The sequence below is a fragment of the Lemur catta genome, chromosome 1, assembly GCF_020740605.2.
Source record: "Lemur catta isolate mLemCat1 chromosome 1, mLemCat1.pri, whole genome shotgun sequence".
Taxonomy (NCBI): domain Eukaryota; kingdom Metazoa; phylum Chordata; class Mammalia; order Primates; family Lemuridae; genus Lemur; species Lemur catta.
In genome coordinates, this window is record NC_059128.1 from 76,010,193 (window position 1) to 76,023,473 (window position 13,281).

The 13,281-nt window shown below is 43.4% G+C and overlaps 1 protein-coding gene and 2 non-coding genes across 3 annotated transcripts in view; 2 read left to right on the forward strand and 1 right to left on the reverse strand.

The window, feature by feature from the left end:
• Positions 1-1,507: 1,507 nt before the first annotated feature.
• Positions 1,508-1,610, forward strand: LOC123631103. Its single transcript, XR_006732978.1, has one exon. It is a non-coding gene; the product is annotated as a U6 spliceosomal RNA (small nuclear RNA).
• Positions 1,611-3,955: 2,345 nt separating this feature from the next.
• The window catches only part of RTF1 (RTF1 homolog, Paf1/RNA polymerase II complex component), a 54,476-nt gene continuing 45,150 nt past the window's right edge, over positions 3,956-13,281 (forward strand). Inside the window, exon 1 of the mRNA XM_045537460.1 lies at positions 3,956-4,209. Within this exon, the coding sequence (XP_045393416.1) occupies positions 4,006-4,209 (204 nt within the window). The 5' untranslated portion in view covers positions 3,956-4,005. The remainder of the gene's footprint in view (positions 4,210-13,281) is intronic.
• Positions 8,058-8,161, reverse strand: LOC123631182. Its single transcript, XR_006733049.1, has one exon. It is a non-coding gene; the product is annotated as a U6 spliceosomal RNA (small nuclear RNA).

The window sequence follows — 13,281 nt, forward strand, 5'->3', positions numbered from 1 at the left end:
CAACCTCAAACTCCTGGGCTTAAGCAATCCTTCTGCCTCAGCCTCCCGGGTAGCTGGGACTACAGGCATGTGCCACCATGCCTGGCTAATTTTTTCTATATGTATTTTTAGTTGTCCAGCTAATTTCTTTCTATTTTTAGTAGAGATGGGGGTCTCACTTTTGCTCAGGCTGGTGTATTGTTATTTTCAACTATTTTTTAGAGACAGGGTCTTGCTATGTTGCCCAGGCAGGATTCTAACTCCTAGGCTCAAGGGATCCTCTGCTTCTGCCTCCTGAGTAGCTGGGACTACAGGCATGTGCCACTCTACCTGGCATCTCTTATTATTCTAAATATTCGCTTTTGTACTTTATTTTTTTTCTTTTTCTTAAAGAGGGCTTCTCCAAATTACATAACATTCAGACTTCAAACACCCAGATAGAACCTGGGTGTAAAGTGATAGAACCTTTTATAGGACAATTTGACAATATGTATCAAGAATTTTAAAAACATCCATGCCGTTTGATCCAGTGCTATTTTTTTAAATTTGTTTTATTTAAAAGTTTAATTTAGGTGCCATGTTGTGTAGGTGTTAGCAGTATTGCCCTTACTATTCATTCATTGGACAGTAGGGTGATTAGTGATATTTTTTTAAAAAAGACATAGTTGTAAGGAATAGAATACAAGTTCATTTAAATTTGTTAGGGAATCCATAGTAGTTTTTTTCATTCTGCATTTTCTCAAACAGCAGATGTTAAAAATACTTCTTTTGTCCTTTTGGGTGGTCTGCATAAAAAGGGGTCCTCACAGCATTTTAAATGTACATGCCTTTTGTAATGTATATCTGTTATAAATGTAATCTCTTGGGAGCAGGGATCTTGTCTTGGTCATTTATTCAACTTGTTCAGCAGCTAGCTCAGTGCCTGAGCTCAGGCATGTAGTAGGTACTTGATAAATACATTTTGAATAAATATAAGCACACACAAACAATTTTGTTTGTTTTGTTAAAGACTGGAAGGGTATCTTGGGGTGGTAGAATTTTACATAGTTTTCTTTACTTTTATACTTTTCTGTCTTTTAATTTATAATAAGCAGGAATCATTTTTATAATCAGAAAAAATTATTCTATTTCCCCCAAAATATTAAAAAAAGTATAATAAAGAATTCATACTCAGTATAATTTTTTTCTTACTGATTGACAGTTTTCATAAGTATAGAGTTTAAACAGCACTGAAGTGTATAAAGTAAAAAATAAAAATCTTCTATCACCAACCCTCTTCCTCCAACCCCTTCTCACTGTACTGTAGTCTCTTTCCCCAAAGTGTAATAACAATTATAGCTGACATTTGTTGTTTACTCTTTGCCAGGAAGTATTCTAAGCACTTTGTTTTTAATGTTAACTTATTTAAACCTTATAAGAAATCAAAGAGACAGATACTATCATTATCCTCATTTTACTAATTGTAAACTTTCACAGGTTGGGTTCTCTGGGAAGCTGATTCAAGAGGGAGTTTAGAGTGCAGGATGGCTGGCTTTGGCAGCACATATACTAAAATTGGAACCATACAGAGAAGATTAGCATGGCCCCTGCTCAAGGATGAAACGCAAATTCGTGAAGCGTTCCATATTATTAAAAAAAAATAGAGTGCTGGATGTTTATTCACTCAATTTAGACACTGATTAGTCTTATTATAAACTAACTTCACTCCATGAATCATTAGAGGAACCCTTGCAGAAAGATAAAAATCAACAGATTTCACTCAAAGAACATAACTTTATTAATTCCAGTCAAGGTTCACTTACTATACTATGGCTTGCTTTTCAGTAATTCTGTGTATTAGCCCTGCTGTCCCTAAGCCCCAGGCCTCCAAACCGGCCCCAGAGCTCCACCTCCCCAGCCTCCCCCCACCCAGGGAAAAATTGTCTTTCCTGCTCCCCACCTCTGCACAAATTGTCTTCCATGAAACCAGTCCCTGGTGCCAAAAAGGTTGGGGACTGCTGTAATTAACACATTTAGAGGGGCCTCACAGAAGGGCACCATGCTTCGGGGTGGCTAGAAATGACAGAGCTGGCCTGCCCTGGGCACTTTGGGTCATCTTGGCCATGGGCTCAGTTCCAAGGATATGCTGGGTGAGAGAAGTCTAGAGGTTATATTTTAGGAAAACTCTTCTAAAGTAAAGAGGTAGCTGGGCTTTTTAAAGGTCATTTTCTTCACTATAATCCTGAACACCTTTTCAAGCTAACTGGAAGCAAACCGTACACTGAGGTGTTTGCTTCTAGAGACTTCTCTATGTATGACATATTTTCTTTTATTGCTATCTTTAGGCATGCACATATGTGATATGTATTGCAACTTGGTGGAGAAAATAACACTTATACAGTAAATATGGAAAAGGGATCCAGAAAGTAAGAACTCATCAGCCTGCCTGTGCCCAGTATTACCCAGGAAAGACAGGGGTCTAACTCCCAAGTTTACTACCAGAATAAATGAATTAATGGACTCCAGAAGAGTTTTGAGAACAATTTCAAATTATTATTGCTTATATTCCAAATCCCACAAAGAAATCACTTCTGGAGCTGAACTTTTTATCAGCTGACCTCAAACAAAACAAGTATAAAACTGAATTTCCTACACATGCCAGTCCCCTAAACCTTCTTCTCTCCTGTTTCAGATCCTGATGAAGGGCCCACTTCCCACTTGCCACCAGCTTTCTAAGCCAGAATCTGAACATCATCAGTGTCTTGGACCTCTCCTTCCCTTATCCCTCCCACAAATAATCTCCAAATCCTGGGGATTCTACCTTCCAAATTATCTAGAATCCATCTGCTTTTCTCCACAGCCACTGCTGCTTCCTTGGTCCGATGCATCGTCTGCTGCAAAGAAGACATCAACACCCCAAGTAGGGTCTCACTGCCCTTAGTCTCTCTTTTAATGCATCTGCCACACTGCAGCCAGAGTAATCTTTTTTTTTTTTCTTTTTGGAGACAGAATTTTGCTCTGTCGCTGGGGCTAGAATGCCGTGGCATCAGCCTAGCTCATAGCAACCTCAAACTCCTGGGGCTCAAGCAATCCTCCTGCCTCAGCCTCCCGAGTAGCTGGGACTACAGGACCGCACCACCAGGCCTGGCTAATTTTTTCTATTTTTAGTTGCCCAACTAATTTTTTCTATTTTTTGTAAAGACGGGGTCTCGCTCTTGCTAAGGCTGGTCTCAAATTCCTGACCTCAAGCGATCCTCCTGCCTCAGCCTCCCAGAGTGCTAGGATTACAGGTGTGAGCCACTGCGCCCGGCCCAGAATAATCTTTTAAAAACACGAATCTAATCATGTCATTCTTCAGTTTGAAACCTTTCAATACTAAAGATCAAACTCCCTAAGTTAGCTTATTAGGTTCTGAATGATGTGTCCGCCGCGTCCCTCTAGCCTCATCTGTCCCCTGTCCCCACGCACCACACACTCTGCTCTGGCCACAAAGAACTTTCCGTTGCCGGAACCCAACTTTCTCTATTATCTCTGGGCCACTGCCCACGCTGTTCTCTGCTTGAAATACCCTTTCCTCCACTCTTTTTTCGAAAAACTCATGCATTCTCTGGATCTCAGCTCAGCTGTCATTTGCACAGCCCCGGTACGCAGGCTTCATCCCTCAACCAGTGCCCTCGGCTTGGTCCGAGCCACTGGTCACTTTCATTCAGTTTGTTTCTTGCAGGCGGCAGCCCCTGAGGTCGCCCTCCACACTCCAACAGTGTCAGAGAGTGGAGACACGTGAGCCCCCTCAGAGAGGACCTGGATCCTTGCGGCTCCAGCCCTCAACACATGGGAAGCCCACCGAACTTGGGCTCCTCAGCGGAAACAGCCAGAGAACCCAGGGCCAGCGCCCCACAAGCCACCGCCATCCCCTGCCCGGAACCCAGGTGGGAGCGCGGCCCCGCCTCCTACGCTGCGTCGGGGGTGGGATAGGGCGGGGCGCCGGGTGCCGGCGAACGGCGAGCGCCGGGCCGGGGGCGGGGCCAGGGGCGGAGCGGAGCGCGCATGCGCGGTCGCCTTTGTGTGGGTCGAGCGGCGGCGGCGGCGGTGGCGGCGGCAGTGGCGGTCCCACTGGCAGGCGGGCAAGAGGGGAGTCCGGGCGGCGTCCGGCGTGGGAGCCGGGGGACCACCATGGTAAAGAAGCGGAAAGGCCGCGTCGTGATCGACTCTGACACGGAGGACAGCGGCAGCGACGAGAACCTGGATCAGGTTAGGGCAGGCCGCGGAGGCGCGGGCCGGCGGAGCGGGAGGGCTGAGTCGGAGCCACGGGAGCCGGCAGCAGCCCGGGCCCGGAGCCTCTCGACCCTAGCGCTCGGCCCGCCCAGTGCCCTGACTGCCGCTGCAACCCCCTTCTTGTCCTCCCCGCAGCGTCGGGGCCTCGGAGTCCGGCCCGGGCCTGGAGACGGAGCACCGAGGACTTGGCGCCTTGGGCGGGGAGGCGGGGCAGGGACCTGGCTGATGGGCCTTGGGCTTGGGGGGACCGAAGGGGGCCGCGATCTGCTGGAGGCAGATCCGGGCGGCGGGCTGCAGGCCAGGCGATCCGGGCCCGAAGAGATAGGAAGTGGCGCCCGCCAACCCGGGAGGGTGGGAGGTTTTGGAGGAGGCGCAAGGGTGAGCGTGGGGTGGTGGGGGGACCAGAGCCGAGAAGGTGCGGGCTCTGGAAGATGAAGTTTTTCGGACAAGGAGTGTGGACGGAGAGGAGGGACATGCGTAAATGTCCCGAGGAGCCTCTGCCGTACTTGGCTCGGCACGAGTTAGCTGTGGGCACGAGTTTATTTGGCGACTAGGGTCGTTTGTGATTGAGAAGGGCCCCCGTTGGGATGTCAGACCGAGAAAAACACTCTTGGGAGGAGGAAAAAGGGCAGATACTGGAAGAAGTGGAGAACTGTGTCGGGCAGTATGGAGGTACTATGACCCAGGCCTCTTGGCCTTTTTCATGCAACATCCAGAATTCTTTCTTACTTGAAGATTGTGCAGGAAGCATTGAAAGTAATTTTTGGCCTCATTGTCTTGAACTGTTTATATACTCTAGAAAATATTGTAGGAAGGAAGCTGCTCTTTGTGACAGTGCTCTAGTGATACTAGGAGATACAAAGATGGTTTCCCCCATGTTTAATGAGCAAATGATATAAAGAAAGAATATGAGAGAGATGGTAGCTTTGTAAGTTGAATAGAGTACCAAACTTGGAATCTGAAAATTTGAGATCTAGGCTGGGCTTATCCTATATTTTAGCTATGTATTTTTGGTCTTAACTGTAAAATCAAGATAAAACATCAGCCTGTATATCTAATTGGGCTATTATAAGGATCAGTGTTTATAAGAATAAATGGTTCTGCAAACATTAGCAAAGTTATAAAGTTTTTGTGTAAATGACTTCTTGGGGGTCCTTTGTACTAGGCCAGAGGTCTCAGGACTAAAGTAATAAATAGGGCATGAAAGAGGAGGACTTTTAAGAAGGAAGGACTGGAGAGGTATCGAAGAAGAGCTGTTTTAAAAATGGTGGTTGAGAGGTGGGGAAAGAATGGGACTTGCAGAGAACTATCTAAGGAATAGAAACCTTGTTTTGGGATAGAAATCGAAAATGTAAGTTGAAAGAAAGTGTTCTTCTTGAACGGCTCCTGAAGTTTACAAAAGTATATTCTTGACTGTCAAAGTTTGATAGGTAATTTTAGACTGGTAGTTAGGAGGATTAGAATTTTTTTTTTTTTTTACTATTTTCTCATCTGCAAATGTAGATGTTTCAGATAATGACATCAGTTACCATTTACATAGTGCTTTAGGTGACTAAGTAGAGACCTTAATTGTTTTATTTACATTGTCCAGTGTTCAAATTATGGTTAACTTGTAATCACTTTTCCCACTTTACATAAGAAGAAAATGGAGGTCGAAGAAGTTAAATAATTCATACAACTCGTAAGTGATAGAGTTGAGATTTTGACCCAAACCTACATGAGTATAAGGCCTATACTCTTTCCACTCAACCAACTTAATCTGTTAAATTTAAAATTTTTCATATTGCAAAATGAGAATAATGTTTCACGGCCATTTTCCATGTTGCTAGACTTTTTTTTTTTTTTTTTTATGAGGCAGGGTCTCAGTCTGTTGCTCAGGCTGGAGTGCAGTGGCATGATTACACCTCACTGCAAACTCCAACTCCCAGGCTGAAGCAATCCTCCTGCCTCAGCCTTGAATAGCTAGGACTATAGGCATGTGCAACCATGGCCAGCTAATTTTTAAAATTTTTTGTAGAGATAGGGTCTTGCTATATTGTCCAGGTTGGTCTTGTACTCCTGACCTCTAATGATCCCCCCACCTCGGCATCACAAAGTACTGGGATTACAAGCATGCGCCACTGCACCCAGCCTAGAATTCTTGTTTGTAAAGTACACTGAATAGTTTAGAGGAAATTGATACATCAGTTAAAAAGATTATTTGGGTGACTTTCTTGGTAAAGCACTCTCAAAACATCTGTTCCAGTGATGAATGAACTAAACTGCAAGTTATTCTGCCCTTAGTGGTTTTACATGGAATTCTGATGAATGAAGTGAATTGAGTGCTTCCTTTTGTGGTAGAGAATTTTACCTGATCCACAAAGACCTTTTCCAAAGTGAAACTGGAGGGGATTGCAACTTTAAGTCCAATTCTAAATATCTATTTGTAAAAAAAAATTAATGCGAAATTTTTAGATAATACCTGATATGTTTTAACAGCATTTTCAACTTCTCCCCCTTCAACTCCTCATTGGCATTGTTGTTATCAGATGAGAACTAGTTCTAAACTCACTTTCCCTACACATCCTAACAGGGGCACCAATGCCTTCTATCTGTGTGTTCAGCACTGTGCCAGGCTCTCAGAGGAATCAAAGAGTAAGATTTCTGCCCTCTGGATGTTTTCACCAAAGGCCTTTAGCAGTTCACAGTCAGTGTGGTTTTGGGGCCTTTAGGAATTCTCAGAACACAACTAATGCATTCTGGGCCTTTTCTGACCAAGATGCCTTGGGCTGTTGCATCTAGTTCTGAGTCTTTATTAGGGATATAACATTAGACTTGCTATCTAGTTTACGGTTCTTGTGGAAGGAACAAACCATAATAGATCACTGAGTGTCTAGTGTGGAATGGAGCATAATTATTAAGGAGGCCTTTTGTCCCTGATTTTTCCAGATGGGAATCTAAGCCATAATGTCAAAAATACTACCTCGAACTAAGTAATCTTTATTGAAGATGAGCTAGGTGAGCCTTCTAGTCTAGTTTTTCCTGGTGGGGGTGGGGAGGGCCTCTGTGTCAGAAGCTCCCTGGTTTGCTTATTTAAAATGTAGGCAAGCGACTCACACCTGTAATCCTAGCACTTTGGGAGGCCAAGGCAGGAGGATTGCTTGAGGCCCAGAGTTCAAGACCAGCCTGAGGAACATAGCGAGACCCCCGTCTCTACAAACAATAGAAAAATTAGCCAGGTAGGGTGCTATGTGCCTGTAGTCCTAGCTGTTAGGGAGGCTGAGGCAGGTGGATTGCTTAAGCCCAGGAGTTTGAGGTTGCAGTGAGCTATGGTGATGCTACTGCACTCTAGCCTGGGCAGGAGAGCAAGACCTTGTCTCAAAAAAAAAAAGTTAGTTGAGAAGTGCAGGGTGTAGCAGTTCCTATCCTAGACCTATTGAATCAGACTTTCAAGTGATAGAGCCCTGGACTCTGCAGTTGTAACAGGTACAGCCCGAGTAATTATGATTTATGTTAATGATTAAGACCACTGTCTATGTGTAAGTTAATCTTTTTAGTAAGACACTACTATAAGTAGTTTAGAAGAGAAATAGCTTCCTGTCTGCCATAGTGTGAACAAGTTAAGGGCACACTCAGAACCAAAGGACATTGACAGGGATGTTTAAAGTGGCAAAGTTGCTGGTTCTTCTAGATCTCTGAATTTATTTGAATTGTTGGGATACTTTTTATTGAGGCCTATATCTTCGTGGGTTTTTTTTTTCTTCTTCTTCTTGTTGGAAAGACATACATAGTAACTAAAGTGGAGTAGTTTAAAATTTGTTTTATTTTATTTTTTTAAATAATCTTTTAATATGGGATGCTTAACAAATTTGCATGTCATTCTTGCTCAGGGGGCATGCTAATCTTTGTATCGTTCCAATTTTAGTATATGTGCTGCCAAAGTGAGCACTAAAATTTGTTTTAACTTTCAAAGGTTTTTAAAACTCTGACCTTAGTTTGAGAGTTTGAAGGATTTTCTTTTAGCATATGACCTGATTGTGACCCTGTTCTTATGTTGGTCACAACCTTTCTTCAACATTTTAAAATTGTTAGATATTTGCTGTTGGTTCCTATGGGGAAAAAAATAACAGAATTTGACGCAAACCTCTGGACTTTTTACCTCATCACCTACCTTCATTGAGATAATGTGTGTCACTCTTTATGGAATATTTATTCAGTGAGTTCTGTAAAATGAAAAGGGTCCAAGATAGCAAAGGAGACAGAGTTCTCCACTCAGATCAGTACAGCTCAGTATTTATAAAAATTTACTCTGCCTTTCTCAAAAAAATTGAGCTATATGCACACTGGGATGCTTTATTTTACAGTTTCCTTTCTTATTTAAAATGGTGATTATGTTGTCATGGCCTGTTTTTTTCTCTGCTCATCCAACTTGAAGGAGCAATAATTAACTAATTTTTTTTTTTTTTTTTGAGACAGAGTGTCACTTTGTTGCCCCGGCTAGAGTGAGTGGTGAGTGCCGTGGCGTCAGCCTAGCCCACGGCAACCTCAAACTCCTGGGCTTAAGCGATCCTCCTGCCTCAGCCTCCCGAGTAGGTGGGACTACAGGCATGCGCCACCATGCCCGGCTAATTTTTTCTATATATATTTTAGTTGGCCAGCTAATTTGTTTGTGTTTTTGGTAGAGATGGGGTCTCGCTCTTGCTCAGGCTGGTCTCGAACTCCTGACCTCGAGTGATCCGCCCGCCTCAGCCTCCCAGAGTGCTAGGATTACAGGCGTGAGCCACCGTGCCCGGCCTAATTTTTTTTTTTTTTTTTGAGACAGAGTCTCACTCCGTTGCCCAGGCTAGAGTGCCATGGTGTCATCATAGCTCACAGCAACCTCAAACTCTTGGGCTCAAGCCATCCTCCTGCCTCAGCCTCCTGAGTAGCTGGGACTACAAGGTGCATGCCACCACGCCTGGCTAATTTTTTCTATTTTTAGTAGAGACGGGGTCTGGTCTTGAACACCCGACCTCAAGGGATCCTCCTTCCTCAGCCTCCCAGAGTGCTAGGATTACAGGTGTAAGCCACTTCACCAAGCCCACAATAATTAAATTTGTATTTGAGAGAATAAGCACCGTAAGTGTTTTCTGGGAACAATTTTCAGGCATTACATGTAAAAAATATCATTGTTATAATGTATCCTTCTATAAACCTTCCCCATAAAACTTGAGAAATTTAAAAGTTGTACTTCTCATTAATATAGTTTTCACATTAATCAAAGGCAGTTTTTGAAGTCTAGGATAAATTTGTGAGAAGTGCTAATGTTAACTTGTGAAGTTTTTAATTTGTGTCATAATGTTGCATCTAGCTTGATGTAACTCATTTGTTAATTTTACTAGGTTTTTCATTAGAAATAGTGCTGTAAGAGTGTGTCCCATGGAAACTTTGACAGTGAAGTTTTCAACAAAAATACAAAACCCCAGCCTGAGCAAGAGTGAAACCCTGTCTCTACAAAAAATAGAAAAATTAGTCGTGTGTGGTGGCGCACACCTGTAGCCCCAGCTACTTGGGAGGCTGAGTCAGGAGAATTGTTTGAGCCCAGGAGTTTGAAGTTGCAGTGAGCTATGATGATGCCACTGCACTGTAGCCTGGGTGACAGAGCGAGACCCTGTCTCAAAAAAAGAAAAAACCCATCTTCAGAAGCACATTGTGTTTATTGCTCCCTTCCTAGAATATAAGTTCCTTCAAGGGTAGAGATTGTTCATCTTTCAGCAAATGTGTTAGACAGTGCTAGGCACTAGTGCTATTGGGTGAACAAAATGGAAGCAGTTTCCACCTTCAAGGAGGTTAGAGTGAAGCGAGAGAGAGATGGGAATTGGGGCATTGCTCAAAGAGTCATTTCCTTTCAGTTGCACTATAAGCTATGAAGGAAGAACATGAATATTATGAAAGTATGACCAGGGACCCTATGCTAGCCTGACAAGAATGACATTTAAACTGAGACCTGGAATATGTGTTAAGGAAAAGGAGATTAGAAGACTGAAGAGTAAAGGGAAGGGTGTTGAATGTTCATGGTTGAGGGCCCTGCATCTACAAAAGAAATGAGTCAAAAAGGACCTACTATCCTCACAAAACTGAAAGAAACTCAGCGTGACTGGAACATAAGTAGTTGGATAGTTGAAAAGAATGTGGCACAAATGAAACTGCAGAGGTAGATTCTGTTCTGACTCTTTGAGGATGGAGAAGTCAGTTTAGTGGATTACAACCAGCATTAAAAATAAAAATGAAATTGAGGCCGGGCATGGTGCCTCACACCTGTAATCCCAGCATTTTGGGAGGCTGAGGCAGGAGGATCACTTGAGGCCAAGAGTTTGAGACCAGCCTGGGCAACACAGGGAGACCCTGTCTCTACAAAAAATTTAAAAATGAGCGAGGTGTGGTAGCCTGTGCCTGTAGTCTTAGCTATTCGGAGGCTGAGGTGGGAAGATCATGAGGTTACGGTGAGCTGTGATCATGCCACTGTGCTCTAGCCTGGGTGACAGAATGAGACTCTGTCTCTCAATAAATAAATAAAAATGAAATTGAATAGAATAGAAAACGTCAAGTGTGTTATACATAGTAAAGATAAGTATCGTTCCATGAATTTGTGTTTCATGTATATATATATGTGTATAGTGGGTCATGAGGTATAGTTTATTTTACTATGGGCTGAGGTTAAAAAGAAAACTTTTTTTGTTGTTGTTTGTTTTTTTGAGGAGAAGGAAAGAGGAGTTTATTCTTTTATTTTTTTTTGAGACAGAGTCTCACTCTGTTGCCTGGGCTAGAGTGGCATGGCGTCAGCCTAGCTCACAGCAACCCCAAACTCCTGGGCTCCAGCGATCCTCCTGCCTCAGCTTCCCGAGTAGCTGGGACTACAGGCATGCACCACCATGCCCGGCTAATTTTTTCTATATATATTTTTAGTTGTCCAGCTAATTTCTTTCTATTTTTAGTAGAGATGGGGGTCTCACTCTTGCTCAGGCTGGTCTCGAACTCCTGACCTCGAGCGATCCTCCCACCTCGGCCTCCCAGAGTGCTAGGATTATAGGCGTGAGCCATTGCACCCGGCCAAGAGGAGTTTATTAATTTGCCAGCAAATGAGAAGGTTGGTAGACTCCCATCTTAAAGTCCAATGTCCTGCTTCTGAGCAGAAGTAAAGAGTTTTTAAAGGTTCTGATTCATCCCATCTTCAACTAAGACAATCTTGTGAACCACAAAACGAGAACCAAATTCTCTCAGGCAAAAGAACCAACATCTCCCAATACCCCCTGGTTCCCTGGGAACTGCAGATGAGTTCAGTCCAAACCAGGTTCCCTAGTTCCACTCAACGTCTTGACTTCCAACCCCAGTTGGCGACTCAAAACAAATCCAATGGGATGATCTGAACCCCACCCCAACCCCACCATATGGTGGGAAACAGGGTCTTGGTGCCCTGGGGAACTTTACTTACAAATGGCCTTGGCTGTTGCAATGATTCCCAAATCTGTTTCCTTATCCTCAATTCAATTCAGGTTGTGGGGAGCTACTTCTACTTTGGGAAGACAGAGACAGGAGTTCCCCAGAGCTAAAACAGGCTCCAGCAGCTGCTGGGGCTGTCCCTTGCTCTCTCACCTCGAAAAGAAGTTGCTCCTACCTGTGAAGACCCATGGCTTTGACCCAGGACTGCTCCCTGCCTCTTCCAGCAGTCGTGGGGTGCCATTCCACCAGGACACCAATGAGCCCATGCAGGGATACCAAATTCTGTTACCGAATTTGGCACTTATCCCCAAAGCTGCATCAGAAGAACGAGGACAAGTAGTTTGAGGAGAAGGAAAGAGGTGTTTTGCTAGCAAATGAGGAGGTTGGCAGTCTCCTGTCTTAAGGTCCCAACGTCCTCAAAAGAAAAAGTTTTAGTTTTTTTTTAATTTTTTAATTTTTTTCTAGTTAGATTTGGCAGGTGAATTGTTACACACACCTTAGGGGATTCTGACTTCCATGGCCACTGTTCTGAAAGAAATAGTTTTAAAGCCACTGGCAGGGCCATATTGGCAATGTTAAGAACTTTGAACTTTATTCTGAGAGTAAAAAGAAGCCACTGAAGGATTTTAAGCTGAAAGAGATATTCAGATTTGCCTTTTTATCAGCTCACTTACACTGAATGTAGAGGAGGGACATTATTTAGGTGGCAGATAGAGAAGTCCAGGTGAGAGAAGGTAGAGAATATAAGTTGCACTAGAATGGAAGCTCTAGGAGGGCAAGCATATTTGTTCACTGCAGTACCCCTGGCACCTAGAACAGTGCCTGTGTGCAGTAGGCACTCTGTCAGTATTTGTTGAATGAAGGACTGACTTGGATTGGTATGATAGTTATGGAGATGACAGATAGTGGAATGGAATAGACATAATATTCAGGATGTAGGACTGAGAGCACTTGAAGACTGATTGGATACTGGAATGAGAAGAGGAGGTATAAGGAATGGATAACAGACTCTGGCATGAGACAGGAAACCATGGAGGAGAATCAGGTTTAGAGGTAAAGATCCTCAGTTCAGTCTTGGATGTGTGGAGTTTAAAGTGTCTATGAGATATCCAAGTGGAGACATCAAATAGGTAGTTGAAAATAATGCTTACCTGACACAGAGTAGGCACTTATAAATCTTTGTTGAATAAGTATAATAAATGCTACTAAGCACATCCATGGTGGGAGGTTTTCTAACCTGATTATGAGATTACTTAAAGAGATAAGGGACACATCAGTGTGGGGGTTCTTGCTCCAACCCCTCTACTTATAATACTGATATCTCTTCTTTAAAGAATAGTAATGTATATTATTTAGAAAGTGTATTGGGAGAAGGGAACTAAGTAAAAACAAGTAATAATAGTAAAATCTCTGTCTCTCTCTGTCTGTTAACTTTTATGTAGTCACTCTGGGTTGAGTGCAGTGGTGTCATCATAGCTCACTGCAACCTCAAACTCCTGGGCTAAAACCATCCTCCTGCCTCAGCCTCCCGAGTAGCTAGGACTATAGGTGCTTGCCTCTGTGCCTGGCTAATTTTTTGATTTTCAGTAA